This window comes from Gorilla gorilla, chromosome 23 (assembly GCF_029281585.2).
Source record: "Gorilla gorilla gorilla isolate KB3781 chromosome 23, NHGRI_mGorGor1-v2.1_pri, whole genome shotgun sequence".
NCBI lineage: Eukaryota > Metazoa > Chordata > Mammalia > Primates > Hominidae > Gorilla > Gorilla gorilla.
Window position 1 is genome coordinate 39882186 of NC_086018.1, and position 22869 is coordinate 39905054.

Here is a 22869-nt window from a genome sequence, read left to right on the forward strand (position 1 = left end):
TGGGGCTTTATTCCCAATTCTCTATAGAACCAGGAAAGGTTTTTGAGCAGGAAAACTAGCTGAAAGTTTTCATTTGAAATCAACAGGGAGTTTACGGAAAAAAATCTGGGGCAACTCACAGCATTGAGGAAGAGTTAAACATCCACATTTCAAGAGGAACAAGAACCAGAACACTCCTCAGCAGCAGTGAGCCATGGGCCTGCCCTCCCCACCTCTGCAAGCTGCAGGGCCATTAGTGAGAATCTGATTGGCCATCCTGGATCTGTCAGCCTTGCTGGGGCTATGGGTCTCAGAATATAGATGTGATTTTGAGAGGCCTGTTCCTTGAGTATAACATCCCAAGATGTATATCCTAGAGGCAGGTTCAGGTGTGTGTTTTACAAGCATCATTCTGGTGGCTGTGAAGGATAGGTAGGAGGGAGATGTGAAATGCATGGAACATGGCAACAAGTTAGGGTGCTCTTTTTTAAGTAAAGACAAGGTCTCACTGTGTTGCCTGGCTGGTCCTGAACTCCTAGGCTCAAGTGATCCTCTCACCTTGACGTCTCAAAGTGTTAGGATTACAGGCATGAGCCACCACGCCTGGCTGAGTCAGGGGGCTCTATGAAATAGACTGAGTAAGAGATGATGGCAAGGACCTGGAATTAAAAGGAAAGGTTTGAACTGAATAAGTATTTGAAATGTAATATTTGGAAGGGAAGTGATTAGTGACATTGACTCAAGGATAAGAGAGGCTCCAAAATGGAGTGGACTCCATCTAGGCCATGTTGCCTGGAAAAGCTGGAAGAGGCCCCTGCAGAGTGAGCAGTGATTGAGAGGCAGGCCATGGGGACTGGGACTGAGCGGGGGCGGGGCCAGAGTGTTTGGGAAGCACGTCTGTCAGCAGAGGGTTCTTAGGGAGAATTGGACTGGGGAGTCAGGAGGGGTAAGAGCCAAAGACTGGGACTTGGGAATAGCCCATCTTTGAGGGAAAGGCAGGGGAGGAGCCAGGGAACACCTGCCTCTGGAATCTGCAAATGCAGGTCCTTCTGGCTGAAAAGATAGAGGCACCTTAGAGACTGTTGCTGTGAGGACATCTTTTCTTTTCCCTTGTCCAGTCCTGTAATGATGTGGGAAACAAAGCACAGATAGTGTACCAGCTGCCCAATAGAGGAAAATAGGAGAATTTACTTTCATTTCCCAAGACTATATAGCCTGTCTTCTAGTCTCCAGCAGTGAGAGAGAGAAAGCGAGTGGTCTCCAGTACAGTGCCGTAGACTCTCCATTAGACCCTCTCAGGTTGACAAAGATTAGTTCATCTGAATCCTAGAGTAGGGTAGTTTAGCTGTGAGTTTGCCTAAAACCATGGTTCTCAGACTTCAGCAGGCATGAAGCCGGGTGCTGTGGCTCACACTGAGGTGGGGGGATTGCTTGAGCCCAGGAGTTCAAGACCATCCCGGGCAACATAGCAAAACCCCCATCTCTAAAAATGAAAAGAAACGCTTTAGCAGACATGGCATGAGAATCACCTAGAGGGCTGCAATACCAGAGATTCTGATTCAGTAGCCCTGGGGTAAGGTCCAGGTGCTTACATTTCTAACAAGCTCCTAAGAGCTGATGCTACTGGCCTCTGGGGGCCGTACTTTGAGACCCTGAAAGCCTAAAGGATCATGCAGTTCATCTAAATCTGTGTCACCATCTTATGTCTAAAAGCTACTGCTGGCCGGGCATGGTGGCTCACGCCTGTAATCCCAACACTTTGGAAGGCCAAGGCAGGTAGATCACTTGAGGTCAGGAGTTCGAGACCAGCCTGACCAACATGGTGAAACCCTGTCTCTACTAAAAATACAAAAAAAAAAAAAAAAAAAAAAAAGTGCTACTCTGAGGGAACTCTGACCAGCATTTGCTCAAAGGACAAACGCACGCAGTACAATCTCAATCGAGTAAAAAGTCTGTAAGGAAATACCTCAGAATGTCAGCAGGGATTCTTCCTGGGGGATGAGATTATAGGTGGTTTTGTTTTACTTTCTTGTAGCTTTCTGAAGTTTCCCTCGTTTTTATGAGTGTGCACTAATTCCTCTGATAATTGGGGGCAGGGGGAGTAGAAGTCTATATCAAAACAAAAAGCCGGAGCAAGGCCAGTGACCATTAACACCTTTTGATACTTTGTAGGGAGATTTTGCAGCTGCTGCCGCCAACCTACAAACCTGCCTGGCAGTTTTGGGCCGGGCACTGCCCACCTCCCGCCTGGACCTGGCCTGCAGCCTCTCCTGGAACGTGATCCGCTACAGCCTGCAGAAGCTACGCCTGGTGCGCTGGCTGCTCAAGAAAGTCTTCCAGTGCCGGCGGGCCACGCCAGCCACTGAGGCAGGCTTTGAAGATGAAGCTAAGACCAGCGCCCGGGATGCGGCTCTGGCCTATCACCGGCTGCACCAGCTTCACATCACAGGTGAGGGGGCGGCTGCTGCTGCCTGGCTTGCTGCAAGGCATCTCATGCTACCTCTTCTCCTTAGCTTGATTTGCCAGTTCTGCACCCTAGCTGAAGTCCCTTTAACGCTGCTCTTTTAGAGTGGCTAGACCAAGCTTCTACCTGTTTTCACAGCTGTAAGGTTGGCTCTTTGCTTTAGCTCATCAGTTCTCAGATGCACATGTTTTCACAGTAACATCACTATACTCAGGATGTGTCCTATAAACTGGCACATTGTAGATAAATTGGCAGTGTTTTTCTTTAGTGATACTTAAATTAATGGTGAGACTTAAAATTGCTGACATCTTAGAGTCAATGAAATATGATCATCTATTTCATTCAGTAAGCTCCTGCTATAATAGGCAGAGAGGTCAGCAAATGAATGACAGTTCAGCGTGAGTATGTTAGACTTAGCAGAAGGAACATGTTTTCGTTGGGAGGGAGTGGGTACCCGTTTGGAGGGTTTCAAGAAAGGCTTTCTGGGGAAGTAGAGTCTTGGCTTTGCATGGAAGGATGCATAGAGGTCACCAGCTCTGCAGGAGATGAGCCTCTGGGCAGAGGGATGTTCCCAAGGAGGAGCCCCACCTGGGGTGGCTCTTGAGAATAAGCCTTCAGTGGTCCTAGAGGGAGCCAGGGCACAAAGGCAGTACTCAGACCATGAAGGATTTGGATGCCAGGCTGAGGATCTTGTAGTGTATCAGTAGGATTCAGTGAAGAGCATTAGGAAAATAGTGATATGATCAGGTTTGTGCTTCTCAAGTTTAGAAGAGTCAGGCTGGGCATGGTAGCTGGCTCACGCCTATACTCCCAGCACTTTGGGAGACTGAGGCAGGAGGATCACTTGAACTCAAGAGTTCGAGACCAGCCTGGACAACGTGGCAAAACCCCATTTCTACAAAAAATACAAAAATTAGCCAGGCATGGTGATGCACACCTGTAATCCCAGCTACCCAGGAGGCTGATGTGGGAGAATCACTGGAGCCTGGGAGATCAAGGCTCCAGTGAGCCAAGATTGCACCATAGCACTCCAAAAAAAAAAGGTTTAGAAGATTCACTCTGATGGCAGATAAGGAGTGGATCCCAGAGGATCAAGGCTAGAGCTAGAGAGGCCAAATAGAAGCTGATGCAGATTAAAGATGACAGTTGCTGAAAGGACAGATGAGAGGAAATTAGAAGGTGGAATTGACTGGACTGGGGACTCATTGGACTGATGGATGGGGACAGTAGTCGGCTAAGACGGTTCCCTGGTTCTTCCTTGGGAGTTTGAGCGATGGTGCCACCAACAAAGGTAAAGAAAACAGAAGGAAGAGCAACTTTCCAGGAAAAGGGTGGTGAGTTCCCTTTTGGACACTTGCCTGTGAGATGTGGAGGTGAGCTGGACATGCAGGATCTACAGCCCAAAGAAGACTACAGGTGAGAGTGAAAAGCAAGGGAGCCTGTGAGAGTGGATATGGTGAAAAGGAGACCCTCATCTAAAGAACAGACAGGCCATCGCGGTGGCTCACACCGGTAATCCCAGCACTTTGGGAGGCCAAGGCAGGTGGATCAACTGAGGTCAGGAGTTCGAGACCTGCCTGGCCAACATGGCAAAACCCTGTCTCTACTAAAAATACAAAAATTAGCCGGGTGTGGTGGCATGTGCCTATAATCCCAGTTACTCGAGAGGCTAAGGCAGGAGAATCACTTGAACCCAGGAGGTGGAGGTTGCAGTGAGCCAAGATGGCACCACTGCATTCCAGCCTGGGCAACAAGAGCAAAACTCCATCTCAAAAAGAAAGGATAAAGGCTGGCACAGCAGTTCACATCTGTAATCTCAGAACTTTGGGAGGTCAAGGAAGGAAGGTCGCTTGAGCCCAGGAGTTTCCCGTCAGCCTGGGAAACACGGGGAGACTCCATCTCTCCAAAAAATATTCAAAAAATTAGCTGGTTTTTGTGGTGTGTGCCTGTGGTTCCAGCTACTTGAGAGGCCAAGGTGGGAGGATCACTTGAGCCTAGGAGGTAGATTGAGGCTGCAGCGAGCTGTGATTGTGCCACTGCACATGCATGCAGAGATGAACAGATAGAGGATGGGGAGTCAGGGGCAGAGGCTGCCTGAGAGGAGCAGTTGGAGAGGTCTGAGGAGACACTGAGATGCTAAGTGTTGGAGGAGCAAGGTCAGAGAGTTGAGGAGGGGAGATTGTTGCTGGGACACCCAGTAAGATGAGGGCCATGAATAACAGTAGGATGTGGTAACTGGAAGGTGTTAGATACCTTGGTGGCAGTAAGGAGCTTCAGCCAAAAGTGGAACAGAGCCAGGCAAGTGATGTAGGAGTGACCAGGAGATGAGACAGTGGGGCTGTTGTGCAGCTTTAATATGTGAGCTCATGGTAGAATTTTAGCAGAAGGTCCCTATCTGCAAATTTGCCCCACTGTTATCTTGTCTGTTCCTCAGTGTGCCCTTGGGACAGAATAAGCCCATACTCAGGTCTCTGATCAGGCTGTGTCCTCCTTGCTGCCAAGTTCTAGAGAATTCCAGCTGAGAAGCTTTACATCACTCATTCCTTCCATACTCACTGGCATTCCCTGTGTGAGGTACTGAGGGGACAGAGGTAACTACAGTATGGTTGCCACACTGCCCTCTCACCTCCCTCCCTGTGTCTCCTGCAGGAGGATCACCTGAGGCCAGTACAGAATGAAGTGTGGAGGCTGAGATCTCCCTACGCTGATAAAAAGACAGGGAAGCAAGGCAGCCCAGGAGTGGGAACACAGGGCTGGATGAGCACGGGAAGCCTGGCTTTGCCACTGTCTGCACCTTGACATGGGCACTTCCTCCCCTGAGGCAAGGAGACTGCTTGCCCTTGTAGCGAGGACCAAAGCCAGCAACAGTATGAAAGTCTCACGAGAGCTGTGATGGGCCCTTGTGCCTGTGCAAGGATACTTTGTTCCCTGATTAGGGGATCAGCCCCAGATGGGCCACTGTGCACCTCTCATAGGGGAGGGTGTGGTAAGCCTTCCTGGCCTCCCACCCACTAACCCAACATGTGTTCAGCTGTCCTTGCTCAGTTTATGTCACTTCCCCCTCAAATGGGTATGTGTTTGTGTATTGTGAAGGCAGGGTTTTTTTTTGGCTTTTTTGGGGGACAGAGTCTCGCTCTGTTGCCCAGGCTGGAGTGCAGTGGTGCGATCTCAACTCACTGCAACCTCCGCATCACAGGCTCAAGCAATTCTTCTGCCTCAGCCTTCCAAGTAGCTGCAATTACAGGCATGTGCCACCAGGTCCAGCTAATTTTTTCTATTCTTAGTAGAGATGGGGTTTCACTGTGTTTGCCAGGCTGGTCTCGAACTCCTGGCCTCAAGTGATCCGCCAGCCTTGGCCTCCCAAAGTGCTGGGATTACAGGTGTGAGCCACTGGCACCCAGCCACATTGTGAAGGTTTTTTAATGAAAATAAATTCAAATCGGTTCATCTAAAAAAATTTTCATTACCTCTGTTGAATGTTTGGAAACACACAGTGTGGCTGTGCTGCTGACACTGTTTTGGGAAATGTTGCACTGTGCGCCTCTGAGTCCTATACAACAACCTGCAGTTGTGACAGCTCTGGGTGCAACAGAAATGGGTGCCATGTTCAGCTACCCTGTGAGGTAGACAGGAACACACAGCCAGTATATCACAGAGCCTGGCATCCCATCCTGTGATCAGGCCTGTCTGATCACAAAGTTCACCTCGCTTCTCCCCTGGTTCCTCTCTTACTTTGATTGTGCTGGAGAGAGCAGGAAAAAGTTTGGTTTTGGGGCTCCATCAATGATAGTGTCTGTTTCTGCCCACCCTAGGGAAGCTTCCTGCAGGATCCGCCTGTTCCGATGTACACATGGCGTTGTGTGCCGTGAACCTGGCTGAATGTGCAGAGGAGAAGATCCCACCGAGCACACTGGTTGAGATCCATCTGACTGCTGCCATGGGGCTCAAGACCCGGTGTGGAGGCAAGCTGGGCTTCCTGGCCGTGAGTACCCTTCGGTTCCCTTCTGTAAACCTCCCCTGAGCACTTACCTAGCCAGGAAGGAGTTAAGATGCAGAAGCAGTTATGAACCCCCTTCCCCATCAGGTGCTGCCCGCCTGGAGGGGTAGGCATTCATTCAGTCACTCATTTCACCAGGACTCCCAGCAACCGATAAAACAGACCAAAATTCCTCCCCTTGTGGCCTTAATACCATAAGCCTTGTAGGCAGGACATTTTGGTCCCCTGAGGTAATATGAAGATTGGTTCAGCAATAGCAGAGCTACTGTACTTGGGGGTTAATATGCAACTTTTCTGTTCTTCAAATGGTCATAAAAATTCTTAGAATCCCCTGGTTATGTCTCATGGTTCTTTTATTTACTCAGAAGGTATTTATTGGGCATCTTGTGTTGATCACAGCACTGTGAATCCAGAAATAAAAGCCAGTGCCTTTGCCAAGTTACAGAGTTAAAGAAAAGAAAAATGAAATGAATAAAAGTAAAAGAAAACCTGTGCCTGTCTACAAGGAGCTCAGGTCAGATGAGGGCAGGGATTGTGGCTATCAAGCACCTCCCATATGCCTAGCTAGGAGCCAGGCTTGGGGACTCTCAAATGGGTAATTCCCGGTCCTTGTTATCAGCTAGTTCACAACATGCTGACCTCAGGCTTTCTCTTACTCTAGCAGAAACAGGTATGTTTTACTTTGTGTCCCACTATGGGTAGACTGCTGAATACATCAGGTATGTTCAAGCATTACCACATCTCTATTTGTTTCCGTATCTCAGTAACAGCAGAGATGAGCTGAGAATGAATCAGAACGTGCCCTGTAGTGACACTGATACGTTTCCTGAAGTACATCACGATAGTCTAGGGGACAAAGGGTGCAGGGAAGCCCAGTGTACTCTTTATGTCTACACTTGATCCTAGCCAGAAGGCTGAGAAGTGATACTTTTTATGTCTTACCTCTGTTTCTGGTGACCACAGATAAGAGATTCATCCCTTGATTCACTCATTCAGCAAATATGACTGAGCACCCTCTCTAAGCAGGACATTTGCCTTGTCCTCAGGGAGCATAGTTGGTAAGGAATCTAGACAGCAGCCCTTCTTGAGCTTGACATTGATCTTCTCATGAGGAGGACTGGGCTCCAGGTGGAGAAAGAACCCCATCCTCACTTGTGGGCTAGACAACCTGGGAGTCCACAGACACTGAAGACACATCATTTTTCCTATTCATTTCAACCTTCCCTCGACAGATCTTCCTGGGACCAGGTCTTCAGGACAGTGTGAGCTAGGGTGAGCTCCTGAGCTGGTCTTGGGGGAAGTCAGGGTGGGCTTTCTGGGAAAGGTGAATCTAGGCTGACAGCAGGAGGCATTGATGAGATCTCTCTCCTTTGCGGTTTATTGAAGTGCTCTGGGCTGATGTCATTACATTTGTAACTTCCATGCCCCCCAAAAATGTTTTGAAGACATTCATTTTATCAAAATACAACATACATGCAGAAAAATGCCCACATTTTAACTTACGGCTTGAAGTGAAGTCACCCACGCAACACCCACCCACATCAAGAAGTAGAACATTCCCAGCACCCCCAGAAGCCTTCTTGAGGCCCTCCCTGCTCTTCCTGCCCCAACCAAGGTAACCACTTTTCTGAATTCTGTCACTGGAGTTTAATCTGTCTATTGTTTGTCATTTCAGTAAACTTATCAAAGTACATGCTTAGAAGTCTGGCTGGAAGGGCCGGGCACAGTGGCTTACCCCTGTAATCCCAGCACTTTGGGAGGCCAAGGCGAGCAGATCACCTGAGGTCAGGAGTTCAAGACCAGCCTGACCAATATGATGAAACCCTGTCTCTACTGAAAATACAAAAATTAGCCAGGCGTGGTGGCATGTGTCTATAATCTCAGCTACTTGGGAGGCTGAGACAGGAGAATCACTTGAACCCAGGAGGTGGAGGGTGCATTGAGCGGAGATCACGCCATTGCACTCAAGCCTGGGCAACAGAGCAAGACTCCATCTCAAAATAAATACATACGTACATACAAACAAAAATTAGCCGGACATGGTGATGCACACCTGTAATCCCAGCTACTTGGGAGGCTGAGGCAGGAGAATCGCCTGAACCTGGGAAGTGGAGGTTGTAATGAGCCAAGATTGCACCACTGCACTCCAGCCTGGGTGACAGAGTGAGTGAGACTCCGTCTCAAGAAAAAAAAAAAAAAAGATTACAATATGCATGTCAAAAAGTATACAAATCATAAATACACAGTTCAGTGACTCCACAGAGTAAACACACCCTTATAGCCAGCAGACAGATCAAAGTACAGAACCAAGACCCCAGAAACTTCTCTTGGGCCCTTTGCAATCACTAACCTGCCCCTTCCCCCAAGCCTTCCAGCCTTCCAAGGGTAACCACCATCCTAGTCACCTCAGATGCTTTGCCTCTGTTTAAACTATATTAATATAAGGAGAGTCTTGCAGTATACACTGTTTTGTGTCTGACTTATTTTGCTCAATATCGTGTAAGAATCATTTATGTTGTTATGTAGAATTATAGATTGTTCGTTCTCATATTTATAGTGTTCCATTGTATGACTAGATTATTGCAGATGAACTTTTTAGTTGCTTTCTGGCTTTGGTTATTATGAAGGGTGCTGCTGTGAACCTCCTTGTACACATATCTTTCAGGAAATGTGACTGCATTTTTAGGAATGGCATTGCTGGGTCAGAGGTTGTGCGTATTTCCAAATTGTTGGCCATTCTCCACTCCATCAGCAGTGAACAAGACTTCCAGTTCTACATCCTTACCGAACACATGTAATGTCAATTTTTTAAAGCCCTTCTAGTGTATCTCATTGTAGTTTTCATTTGTACTTCCCAGGTGATTAATGAGATTGAGCACCTCTTCTTACATTTATTGACAATTTGGATAGTCTGTTTCATTACATTCAATTCAAGTCTTACTTCTTTTTCATTTGGACTATCTGTCGTCTCATTGATTAGAGGAATTCTTTATTCTGGAGATGACCCCTTTATTGGATATATGCTTTTCAGATACCTTCTCCCACTCTGGGGCTTGCCTGTTCTGTCTTAATGGTGTCTAGTGAGAGCACAAGCTCTTAATTTCAGTGAAATCCAGATTATTAGTCTTTTCCTTTACAGTTAGACATTTTAAGTCCTGTTCAATAAATCTTTGTCCTACCTCAAAGTCATGAAGATATTCTCCTATGTTGTCTGCTAGACGCTTTATTTTTTACTCTTTACACATATGTACCTAATCCACCTGGAATTAATTTTTATAAGAGTTGGAGGTAGGAGTGCAAGATCTGTTTTTCTCCGTAAGGATATCTACCTGACGCAGAACCTGTTATTTTAAAAACTATCCTTCCCCTGCTGCACCAAGTGGCACCTTTTTTTCATAAATCAAGGATCCGTGTACCGTGGGTCTGCCTCCAGATCTGCTAGTCTGTTCCACTGCACCACCACCACCCAACCCTAATGGCTGAGTTTTCTCTTACGTCTTGATGTCTGGAAGTGTTGGTCTTCCAGATTTAGTGACTAACGATGAATCTTGGGTGTTTCTTTGTAGCCTCTTCATTCTACAGAGGTACTTGATGCTGCCGATGGACATTTGGGTTGTTTCCAGTATTTGCCATTATAAACAGTGCTTTAGGGAACATTTTTGTCCATTGTCTTCATGCACCTCCATAAGAGTTTCCTCAGACCAAATCTGTAGAGATGGTGATGCTGTGTCAAAGGATATAAATATTTGAAACTTAATAGTATTACCAAATTTGCATATTCAGTAAGATGGAAAAAGGAGAACTGTCATCTTTGAAGTAACTGCTCTTCTCTGTTTACTTCTCTTGAGAGAGGATAAAGAGACTCAGACAGTACTTTTTTATAAAGGAAGAAGCTTTGAATTTGGTGAGATATATTTAGCTACAAATGAGCCAGGTGTTGGGGGCAAGTGGAGGGCTGGCCTCTGTGAAAATGGTTTAGACTAGAGGTTCCCAAACTTGCTCAACTCATGACTCAAGATTCCCAAACTTTCTCTACTCACTATGTCTCAGTAAATTTTTCATGGTGTCCCTTAGCCAAAAGAAATACCTAACGGTTCTGGTTTCTGTTTTTTGAAACAGTGTCTTGCTCTGTTGCCCAGGCTGGAGTGCAGTGGTGCAGTCACGGCACACTCTAGCCTCAACCTCTCTGGGCTCAAGTGATCATCCCACCTCACCCTCCCGAGTAGCTGGGACTGCAGGTATACACCATCACACCAAGCTTATTTTTGTATTTTTTGTAGAGTCAGGGTTTTGCTATGTTGCTCAGGCTGGTCTCGAACTCCTGGGCTTAAGCGATCTGCCCACCTCAGCCTTTCAAAGTGCTGGGATTATAGGCATGCAGCACCGCGCCTGGCCTCTGTTAAGGAGTTAAGTTTGAACATCCTAATAGGTATTTAAATTGTCTTAACAGCTTAGTGGTCATTTGAAAAAATCATATGTCAAGTTGAAAGAAGAAATAATATTTTTTGCTAGGAGTGGTAGCACACACCTGTGGTCCCAGCTCCTCAGGAGACTGAGGTAGGAGAATCTCTTGAAACCACGAGTTTGAGGCTGCAGTCAGCTATGGTCACACCTGTGAATAGAGCCACTCCACTCCAGCCTGGACAACATAGTGAGACCATGTCTCTATTAAAAAAAAAAAAGAGGTTGGCCACGGTGGCTCATACCTGTAATCCCAGCACTTCAGGAGGCTGAGGCGGGTGGATCACCTAAGGTCAGGAGTTTGAGACCAGCCTGGCCAACATGATGAAACTCCGTGTCTACTAAAAATACAAAAATTAGCCAGGGATGGTAGCACGCACCTGTAATCCCAGCTACTCGGAAGGCTGAGACAGAATCACTTGAACCCAGGAGTCAGAGGTTGCAGTGAGCCGAGATTGTGCCACTGCACTCTGGGTGACAGAGCAAGACTCTGTCTCAAAAGAAAGAAAGAGAATATTTTGGATTCTTAATAATTTCTTAGAAATCATGGTTATTAAGAATCCAAAATATTCTTATATTTATTTATTTATTTTTTTTTGAGATACAGCCTCACTCTGTTGCCCAGGCTGGAGTGGAATGGCTCTTCACAAGCATGGTGTCACTGTTTCTTACCAATACATGAACCTATCAAGCACTGCACACCTCAACCTTTGGAATCAGACTAGCAACCATCACTCTCTCTCTTTTCCACATTGATTTTCACACAGTACTATGACAGATATCACATCTCCAAAGGAAGCTAGTGTGATCTCAATGCTGAGGCTGCAGGCTCTCCCCATCCTAGTCACTTACAGTGCCCAGCTGATGTTGAGCATCACTGTTTTCCTCGAAAGTTTAAAATAGCCAATGGCTCCCTTGATCACTTGCTGTGGCACCTCAGACTGCCTTGGCACACGATTTGAGAGCCATGGGGTTAGACCGATGTTGGGGGACACAACCTGGGGTTGGGACTGGCCCAGGGATACTGAGTGGCTCTCAGGATCTAAACAGTTGTGGGGTTCTTGCCACAGCCTCTTTCACATCAGGCAATTAGCAGATGAGTTACAGGGGGAGGCTCCTAGGCCCCAGTTGGGGAGGATTCTGGTTATCTATAAAATTTAGGAAAACTTAAAAAAAAAAAAATTTTTTTTTTTTTGGCCTGGGATTACAGGCCAAGCCACCAGCGTGGCCAAGATGGTGAAACCCTGTCTCTACTAAAAATATAAAAATTAGCTGGGTGCGGTGGCGGGTGCCTATAATCCCAGCTACTTGGGAGGCTGAGGCAGGAGAATTGCTAGAACCCAGGAGGCGGAGGTTGCAGTGAGCCGAGATCACACCACTGCACTCCAGCCTGGGTGACACAGCAAGACTCTGTCTTTAAAAAAAAAAAGAAAAGAATTAAGCTTAAAATACATTTTAACTTAGTGATTTCCACATTTGCCTTTCTGGTTCCTCTTGCTGTATGACCTGGACTAGGCTTTGCTTCTACTTGTAACATTTGGGCCCTCGTGAGGGACCAGTTGGTCCTCAGTTTCGCCTGGAGCAGCCACCAGGCTCCCTTGCTGATTGGACATGTGGAATTGGCTGTTCTTGGAAAGAGAGTTGGAGTCAACCGTTCAAATGTTCTGGGACCTCCGAAGCCCAGGAATCACGCCACCACCCCCCAATCTCCCTTCCTGCTCAGCTCCTCAACTGCTATTCTCCCACCATTGCAGTTATCAGCTCAGATTCAGTGAGTGCTTTGTGGAAGGTTGGCAGAGGGTCACGAGGGTCCTCTACATTTGTTCTCCAATATCCAGTATCAACACTGGTTAGCAAAGAGGAAGGACGGACTATTGGTGCCACTGGTCCCATGACTAGAAATGTAAGTGAAACACCCCACCTCATCTCATAAGCTGCTTTGAGATTATGAGTATGTGTCTATAGAACAGGTTGTTTTCTCTCAGACTCAGGCAGTGTCTCCAGGTTCCCCCTGGAGAGAGATAGTCTTCTCTGTCTGTGTCCTCGAGTGGCACTCTGACAGTGCTATTTCTGACCCTGGTATTCAAGTCTTCTGAAGCCGTTACATTCGCTGATGGCTACGTAGAGCCCAGTAAAGGTCAGAACCATCAGACTGAACCAGACCATGAAACAGCGCTGCTCCTGTGGGGGCGAGGGCTGGGGTGTGGAAGCGATGTCTGCGGGCCTCGGCCTGGCAGCCCCGCCCCTGGGCTCCCTGGGCTTTCTATCTTATGCTTCTCCCTCCCTCCTGTCTTCTGTCCTCAGTTCCTCACTCACCCTGGCCTGTTTCGGGGAGTGGTTATGGGTTGGAAGTCATGGGTGTTAGTGTGAAAATATCCTCACTCAAAAAGTGACAGAACTGAAAACGTGGTAGATGGTATTGTCCCTGCAGTTCTTGTCAGTGGGGTCCTGGAATGATGTTATCCCGGCAAGTGGAGGAGGGGCCCAGTGACCGGGGCCCTGGCTCTTTGAATTGTCCCACAAAGAGGCTTTCCAGGTTCCCCCTCTGTTCTGTCTCGCAAGCTGGTGTTCACATCAGGGGCTCATGCAGGGGTGCCATGGGGTTTCTGTAGGGGGCCGCCCTTGCGGGGCCAGCTTTGTGGGGGGAGTCTCTCAACCACCTGCACACAGATACTTGCCTGTACAGGGCCTGGGCTGTCCACCCAGCTGCCCCTTCACTCCAGTGCCATCTGATATGACCCTGACGGCTGGCCATGTGCCGAGCACTGTTCTAAACTTTACACGCAAAGTAAAAGTAAAAGAAAAATTAGTCAAAGCAGAAAAATTTTGCCTAAAATAGTCTAAAAGATATGTAATTAAAATGACATGATAAAAAGTCCCAGGATAGAAGGGGCTGCCTGGCTTGGCACTCACGGGGCCGAGGGGAAAGTACAGCAGCCAGGGGGCCCCTGAGACCCCTCCTTGGGAAACCACCTTCCTAGTTTACCCTGCAGGTTGAATGCCAGTAGGATCAGGCAGCCCCAGCAGGACAGGATGCAGCAGGGGCCCCACGCGTGCCTTGTGGCTGCTCCCTGCCCTCCTGCTGGGATGTGGACCTAGTCAGCAAGTCCAGCACACTCTACTGGTGGGCTTGCCCTAGTTTCCATGGTGGGCTTTACTTTCAGGTACCTGTGGGAGTCCTAGCCCTGTGCTCATCTTTCCCAGTCTCCCTCAAAGCCCATCTCCACCATGGTGCTTTCTGCACCCCACAGTGGCTGCAGCCAGCATTCTGCCACCTTGGTGTTACCCCTGGTCCTTGTCCTTCCACAGAGCTACTTCCTCAGCCGAGCCCAGAGCCTGTGTGGCCCCGAGCACAGTGCTGTTCCTGACTCCCTGCGCTGGCTCTGCCACCCCCTGGGCCAGAAGTTTTTCATGGAGCGGAGCTGGTCTGTGAAGTCAGCTGCCAAGGAGAGTCTATACTGTGCTCAGAGGAACCCAGGTGAGAATACCTTGGAGCCATTCAGAATTGGAGAAAGCCATGCAAACCGCCGGTACTACAGAGTCACTGCACCAGACACGCGGAGACACAGGTTGTCTCTTAATCTTGTTGAGTCCGTTTGTTTGTTTGTTTGTTTGAACTGAAGCTCAGGGAGGTTGAGTAACTTGCCTAAGGTCACAAGCCTGATCAGAAATTGTCAGTGACTAAGCTGGGTGTGCAGCTCTGCTCTCTCTGACATTCACAGCCCGTGGTCCTTACATCACACAGTAATAAACTGTGATTAAGCTCCAAGTGTACTCTTAGCCCTTGTTTTGGGCACTTTGGAGACACAAAGGATGTGTGAGGCTTGCTTTCCCTGGCCTCCAGGTCTCTCCCATTGGGAGAGCAGACAGACATAAATGGAGAGTTTGGGAACAATAGGTGGCAGGCGGTCATCAACTGCTCAGAGTGGTGACAGGGACGAGGCTTCAGGCATTGGAAGGAGGTGCTGGCTTTCTGTCCCTGGCATTTGATAGTGATTGGAGTCGACTCGCCCGGCCTTGGAGCAGTAGAGGCTGGTCAGGATTGACTTAGACCTTGAGTGCTCAGTGGCTGTCTGCTTTCTGCTGTACTTTTCCTCCCCTCTCAGAATTGGAGTCTGTGGGGAGAGTAAGGTTCTACAGGTATAGGGGTGTGTGTCACACATGGGGGAGTTCACTATCCTTTTCTTTTTTTAAATAATAATTGTATTGCTCAACGTGAGAACTGTGTGCAACACCAAAATATAAAGGATGAAAGCAAAAGCAATCCTAAATCTTTCTACCCCACCCCTGCTGGCTAAACATGGACTTCTCAGTGGCTTTGTCATCTCTGGCAGTCTCTGTCTCCAGGCCTTGTTACCTGGAATGTGTTCATAAGTGTCCCTCCTTCTCCTGGTCATTAGATCGAGGCCCACATATCTGCCACATGTGAGGAGAGAGAAGGGGCTGGTGATTTGAGGCCTGCCAGTAAAGAAACTTGCTGGTGACAGTCAGCTATCCAAGCATTGCAAGGCCCCGTGTCTAGCCAGTTCAGACAGGTCACTGCTGATGGCACGTTCCATGACAAGGCTCTGGAAAAACCGGAGCATGTTCTTCGTTGTCATGAGCGTGGCAGCAGCTACCACCTTTTTTTCCTTGCCTGGTGGTTCTCCTTAGCCACATGGAGAAGAGAAATCCTCTGAGACATTCCATTTTCTGTTTTCTGATCCAACTCCACCTGACAGCTCCCAACCTTAGAGTACTGAGCACTGTGCCAGGAGACACAGCACCCTCCCCCACACCCCCTCCCCACCGGAGCTCATCCAGAACTAGTCTTGAGCTCTTCAGCCTGGGAGTGAACACTCTCCCCCAGCCTCCAACTGTTTAGCACAGTAGTTCTGGGCTTTGGTGGAGAAGGGGGTTCTGATCCCCATTCACAGGGCATGGCTGTGTTTGGAGTTTCTCTCCGTAAAGACAAAGTGGGTTCATAAATGAGCTCCATTTAACCCTCCTTGCCTGTCTCTTTTCCAGCTGATCCCATTGCGCAGGTCCACCAGGCCTTCTGCAAGAACCTGCTGGAGCGAGCTATAGAGTCCTTGGTGAAACCTCAGGCCAAGAAGAAGGCTGGAGACCAGGAAGAAGAGAGCTGGTAAAGTCCCCAGACCAGTCCCCCTGCCTTAGGACCTGTCCACGCAGGCAACTCCAGGACAGCCTGAAGGCCTGCACTCCTGGAGGGAAACAAGCCCGGCATCGGGTTGGCAGGGCAATCAAATGGTTACTTTGTATTTAATTTCTCAAAAATGAGAGCCCTATGTTAACTCTGACCTGGCCTTTCCTCCTAGACCAAGTGCGTTTTTTTTTTTTTTTTGGAGACGGAGTCTCGCTCTGTCACTCAGGTTGGAGTGCAGTGGTGCAATCTTGGCACACTGCAAGCTCTGCCTCCCGGGTTCACGCCATTCTTCTGTCTCAGCCTCCTGAGTAGCTGGGACTACAGGCGCCTGCCACCATGCCCCGCTAATTTTTCGTATTTTTAGTAGAGATGAGGTTTCACCATGTTAGCCAGGATGGTCTCGACCTCGTGATCCGCCTGCCTCAGCCTCCCAAAGTGCTGGGATTACAGGCGTGAGCCACCATGCCCAGGCCTTTTTTTTTTTTTTTTTTTTGAGTTGTAGTTTCGCTCTTGTTGCCCAGGCTGGAGTGCAATGGACCAGTCTCAGCTCACTGCAACCTCCACCTCCCGGGTTCAAGTGATTCTTCTGCCTCAGCCTCCCAAGTAGCTGGGATTACAGGCGCCCACCACCATGCCCGGCTAATTTTTGTATTTTTAGTAGAGATGAGGTTTCACCATGTCATTCAGGCTGATCTTGAACTCCTGATCTTGGGCAATCCGCCCGCCTCGGCCTCCCAAAGTGCTGGGATTACAGGCGTGAGCCACCACGCCTGGCAGGTGCGCTCATTTTTATGTATCCCTTTACCAAGCGGAGTCAGTACTTGGACCAAGTCAGGAATTTCATTAGCTTGCTCTGCTTTTTGGGGTAGGGAGCAGGGGCCTGTTGAAAGGGGATGGGGGCTGGGCGCAGTGGCTTACGTCTGTAATCCCAGCACTTTGGGTGGGAGGCCAAGATGGGCAGATCACGAGGTCAGGAGATCGAGACCATCCTGGCTAACACGGTGAAACCCCGTCTACTAAAAATACAAAAAATTAGCCGGGCGTGATGGCGGGCGCCTGTGGTCCCAGCTATTCCAGAGGCTGAGGCAGGAGAATGGCGTGAATCCGGGAGGCGGAGCTTGCAGTGAGCCAAGATCGCGCCACTGCACTCCAGCCTGGGTGACAGAGCTAGACTCTGTCTCAAAAAAAAAAAGAAAGGGGATGGGAATGAAATGTGACGAGCTCAGCAGAAGGCAGACACATCTGGCCTGGACATCTTGGGGACCCAGCCCCTCATGGAATGTGCCGGGCAATTTTTCTCTCTGACATACTTACTGAGCACAGTCCTTCTTTCACAGAGTAAGACCTGAGAGGCAGATAGGTGCCAAAGTCACTTTTGTTTTTTGTTATTTTTGTTTGTTTTTTGGGGTTTTTTTTTTTTTTTTTTTTTTTTTTTTTTTGAGACGGAGTCTTGCTTTGTCGCCCAGGCTGGAGTGCAGTGGCGCGATCTCGGCTCACTGCAAGCTCCACCTCCCGGGTTCACGCCATTCTCCTGCCTCAGCCTCCCGAGTAGCTGGGACTACAGGCGCCCACTACCACGCCCGGCTAATTTTTTGTATTTTTAGTAGAGACGGGGTTTCACCGTGTTAGCCAGGATGGTCTCGATCTCCTGACCTCGTGATCCGCCCGCCTCGGCCTCCCAAAGTGCTGGGATTACAGGCGTGAGCCACCGCGCCTGGCCTTTTGGGGGGTTTTTTGAGACAGTGTCTCACTTTGTCACCCAGGCTGGAGTGTAGTGGTACAATCTTGGCTCACTGCAACCTCTGCCTCCTGGGTTCAAGTGGGTCTCCTGCCTCAGCCTCCCAAGTAGCTGGCATTACAGGCACGCGCCACCACTCCCGACTAATTTTTGTATTTCTTGGTAGAGGCAGAGTTTCACCATTGGTCAGGCTGGTCTGGAACTCCTGACCTCAAGTGATCCACCTGCCTTGGCCTCCCAAAGTGCTGGGATTACAGGCGTGAGCCACCGTGTCTGGCCCCAAAGTCACTTTCCTACAGGGCCCAGATCCTGATTGGGGTGCACCTGAGGGGGCGGGGGGGGGCAGTTCTGCCTGGGAGATAAGAAAACTTTTGGGAGGAGATGACACTGGACTTGGGGCTTAAGGAGAGGAGTGAGGGTAGGCTGTGGGGGATGCTAGGGAGAGGCCCCCAGTAGTGGGAAGAGTGTCAGTGACAGCCCAGAGACACGGAGGAAGGATGCCTGAGGAATACAAAGGGTACACATAGACAGTGCTTGCGTGTGCCTGGGATGACGGAAAGGGACAGAAATGGCCATTGGGTCTTAGAGCTGGAGAGGTGAACAGCTAGGCCATGAGGTGGGCCTTGTGTATATGTTTTGATGTACATGGGACCCTTTCTTTTCTTCCTAGTGAATTCTCCAGTGCTCTGGAGTACTTGAAATTACTTCATTCTTTTGTGGACTCTGTGGGGGTTATGAGCCCCCCACTCTCCAGCAGCTGCGTGCTCAAGTCCGCCCTGGGTAAGCACCTGCGGGTGGCCCACAGTCTCAGGGTGCTCAGTTCGGGTCTTCACAGTGCTTTTGCCCCAGGGGTCCAGGGCGTTAGGAGTGTAGATGCCAGCATCTTCTCTGGATCCCAGGTTCATACCTGTGGCCCCAGTTCACAGTCACCCCCTCCCAGACAGCACTCAGAGGCAGGAAACTATGGTTTTCAGAGAAGTAGGGCAATGAGTGATTGAATGTCTTCCTCAAGCCCTGGCTGTGTGACCCAGGCGAGTGAGGACCCTTCTTAATGCCCAGAAGAACAAGCAACGAGTGGCCCAGGCACCAGGGATGGTGGGGAGTCACCTTTCAGATGCACAGTGGTCCCTGAGGCAGCTCTTGGGCCTTATGCTCTTTGCTGAAGAGACTTTTCATCTGGGCCTCTCTACCACTCCCCAGCCCCTCATCACATCAGTGTCACAGCACAGCCCACTGACTGGATTGACATCATGACATTTCTTTGCTTCTGTCCCTAAACTGCCATCAGGATGATAGCACATCAGCTGCCAACTCTTGGGCTTCTGTGGCCACCCTGGAAGATGGGGGTACCAAGCTACCGCTGGTCACTCTCCCTAGGGAGGGAGGGATCCCAGAAAATCAGCCACCCTATCATGATCCCTGACCTGTGGCCTCTGTTTTCAAGTTTAGGGAAGCATGACCATCCCCGCTGGTTTTGTGGGATCACTACTGTCATCATTTTGCAGTTGAGAAAACTAAGGCTGAGAGAGGAGAAGACTTAAAATATTCTAACAGGAGTCTGTTCCAGATACTTTGAAGATACCATTCTTTATGGCTGTTGAAAGCTTAGGTTGTATCCATCTTTTTATTTAAAAACAACACTGCAGTCAAATATGTGTTAAACTTTTTTCTCTCTTTAAGCCAGTTTCATTATGACAGACTGCCAAAAATGGGATTACTAGCTTAACGGGAGTGAACTTTTTTATTTTTTTTGAGACGGAGTCTTACTCTTGTTGCCCAGGCTGGAGTGCAATGGCGTGATCTCGGCTCACTGCAACCTCCGCCCCCACCGAGGTTCAAGTGATTCTCTTGCCTCAGCCTCCCTAGTAGCTGGGATTACAGGCACCCGCCACCATGCCCAGCTAATTTTTTTGTGTATTTTTAGTAGAGAGGGGGTTTCACCATGTTGGCCAGGCTGGTCTCAAACTCCTGACCTCAGGTGATCCACCTGCCTCAGCCTCCCAAAATGCTGGGATTACAGGCGTGAGCCACCGCGGCCAACCAGGAATGAACATTTTTAAGGCTCTTGATACATATTGCCAAACACTTTCCAAGATTGTGCTGGTCTATTCCCCTCCCCCAGAATCCTGGGTGTGGGAGCCCAGAGGCTGCTGGCCCGTTCCCAGCAGGCAAAGATGTTACCCACCTCCTAGGAAGGAAGTGTAGCGGCCTCTGAGCGCCACAGGTCTCGTTTCTGTGGGCGCTGGAGTGCGTTTGGTGCTGTTCTCCTCTAGGTCCAGACATCATCTGTCGGTGGTGGACGTCTGCAATCACTGTGGCCATCAGCTGGCTCCAGGGAGACGATGCAGCTGTGCGCTCTCATTTTACCAAAGTGGAACGCATCCCCAAGGCCCTGGAAGTGACAGAGTGCGTAACCCTCCTTGGCCACTCACTTGCTTCTCCCCAGGGGAATCTTGTTTGAGTTAGCAGGAGCAAGCTGGACTGGGTGGGCATGTTGGGGTGAAGGGTCAGGACTGCATGACAGGTGGGCGGCTAGAAAAGTCGGGGGTGAGGGCACCATGGAGAACTCAAGTTGGGCCAGCAGGTCCTCTGTGCAAGTGTCCTGCTCTGCACAACACGACAGTTGTCCCAGCAGCTGTCAGCACTGCGTCCGGGTCCTCCTCCCTGCAGCCTTCATGGCGCCACAGGCTGAAAAGAAGAGACAAGAGCAGTGTGGCCCCCAGCATCTTCAGAAGCTTTGTGGTGGAGGCAGGCACTGGTGGTTCACAATCAGTGCAGAGAGGCCACTGTTGCCCCCAAAACTCATGTGCACTGGAGCATCTTGCCCCTGTGTGCTAGCATTTTATCCACTTTCCTTCCAGCCACCTCCAGCCCCACCATCAACCCTGGCAACTTTGTCCTGTAACTAAAATAGCCTTTAGCACATGGCATAACCAGAGAGCTTTTGACATTCCTCTTTGGAGATTGATGTCTGCGTCTTGGGGGCATTCGGCACTAGTGATGGGCAGCCCTGCCTGCTGACTCCCCGGCTGTTTCTAATTGGATCTGAGTATTCTAAGAGAAACTGTAAAATGCTCCAAGACAGAAAGGCCCCACGAGGTCCTATCCTTAGAGCCAAGGCTGTAGCATTTCCTATCAAGCAGACCCTTAACCAGCGCACAGGAAGGAGCTGAGAAGAGTGAGTATACACAGGCTTGAAGTCCTTTGTTCCCTGAAGTAGATGTGACACCCTAATTTCATTGAAGTAGCCCATTTTTAAGCACTCTGACTAGGTAAGCACCCAGCCCGGTATAGCATTCCACCTGTATGTGTGTCTCCCCCAGTCGATGTGCCTGAGGACACTGAGACTCAGCAGGTAAGTTGTCCAAAGTCACCTCGCTCCAGAGCAGCAGAGCTTCCATGGACAGCCAAGACACCCCTGCAGGCACTGCTGCCGGCTGGATTCACTTACCCTTGGGTCCCTCTGCTTTTCAGGGACTAGGATGCTATGAGAACCTTCCCCCATCCCTAGCCTCCCCTTCCACTCCCAGTCTGCTCTACAGAAAGAAGCTAACTAAGTATCTCCAGAGAGTTTAATACCACATATCTGGGGGGGGTGGTCCCTTAAAGAACGGGTACAACACCTTATTGTGGCCACTTTATAGGTAAGGAAACTGAGGCACACGTTGGAATGACTATCTTGGGTGGCTTCTTAGCAGCAGACGTGATGGTGAAGCCTGTGTCTCTGACTTCCAGCATTGAATGAAGGTGCTAAAGGGTGGGGCGCTAACCCTAGCTCAGGGCTGGCATTTCAGATCTGGAGCTGGTGGCATGGAGCCATAGTGGCAGCATTGGAGTCAACAGATGCACATTGTCATATCAGTGTGGGGCATGGCAGTCACTGGCTTGGGCCCCTCTGCCTGTCACGCAGGTGACACATAGTGACCTGCCTCTCGACTCCCTGTCACTGCTGCAGGAGCCCCCTGGTGAAGGCCATCTTCCATGCCTGCAGAGCCATGCATGCCTCACTCCCTGGGAAAGCAGATGGGCAGCAGAGTTCCTTCTGCCATTGCGAGAGGGCCAGTGGCCACCTATGGAGCAGCCTCAACGTCAGTGGGGCCACCTCTGACCCTGCCCTCAACCACGTGAGTGGGATCTGAGTTGGCCCCTGGGGGAGGTGCTCTGCACTGGTTTACGAGAACACTCCCACTCACCTCATGCTGACCCGCGGGTGGGGCCATACAAAAGACAGAGAAACCAGGACAGCAGCCCCCTTTCAAAAAAGTTACGGCTTATTGGCCTAGGTGGACTCCCTTTTCATCCCTTTTCAGCCTCTGAGGCAAGCGTGTTTCTACCTGCACCTTTCTTAGGCTCCCAGAGTCCCAGGTCCTGCTGGCCCATAGCCTCTGTAAGCCCAGGTGCACCCCAGCTGGCCAGGGGTTCACCTGCATTTGCTCCAGCGGTTTGCGTGACTTCCCAGGCCTCTGCAGGCAGCCTTGGAGTGGGTTCCTGCCCCCTCGGGCACACAGAGCTGAAGACCACCCTGGGCACCTCCTTGGCTGGCCACATACCTCCTGGCGGGCAGCTGTGGTGCATTGTAGTTGCATTGCATGTTCTGGTGGTACCCATGCAATGTTTCCACAGTGCATCACAGAGGCCTGCCTGGCCCTCGAGAGACTGCCCTGACTGAAGGCCCTATCACATGGGGGAGGGGATCCTGATAGAGGGCACTGCTGCCACTGTTGGGGCCCAAGTCACAGCCATCCCAGGAAACAGGAGGGCACCCAGCTGAAAGTGGAGCATCACCTGGTCTACGGGGAACATGTCCTTAGCTCCACAGTGGGAGGGACCGGGAGAGTCCTGGAGATTCAGATTCTCAGCCACTCCCTGGGGCTTGGTCTTAGCTGGCTAGGCTAGTACTTCAAGCTAGATATTGTCAGTGGACCTGGGCACTGGGATGAACCCAGGACAGCGTGGCAGCCCCTACAGGGACAGGCAATGTGCAGAAAAGGCCCAAACTGGCTGGACGCGGTGGCTCACACCTGTAATCCCAGCACTTTGGGAAGCTGAGGTGGGCAGATCACCTGAGGTCAGGAGTTCGAGAC

General features: G+C 49.8%; 1 protein-coding gene and 1 non-coding gene across 3 annotated transcripts in view; both read left to right on the top strand.

The window, feature by feature from the left end:
- Positions 1–22869, top strand: part of SREBF2 (sterol regulatory element binding transcription factor 2) — a 75196-nt gene that overhangs the window by 46494 nt on the left and 5833 nt on the right. For both annotated transcript variants that reach the window (XM_019018465.4, XM_055374753.2), the window contains exons 10-16: positions 2152–2428; positions 6256–6425; positions 14211–14379; positions 15909–16026; positions 18456–18565; positions 20059–20191; positions 21741–21909. In XM_019018465.4, coding sequence (XP_018874010.4) covers positions 2152–2428; positions 6256–6425; positions 14211–14379; positions 15909–16026; positions 18456–18565; positions 20059–20191; positions 21741–21909 — 1146 coding nt within the window. The remainder of the gene's footprint in view (positions 1–2151; positions 2429–6255; positions 6426–14210; positions 14380–15908; positions 16027–18455; positions 18566–20058; positions 20192–21740; positions 21910–22869) is intronic.
- Positions 22350–22418, top strand: MIR33 (microRNA mir-33). The gene has a single exon (NR_106229.1). It is a non-coding gene; the product is annotated as a microRNA mir-33 (primary transcript).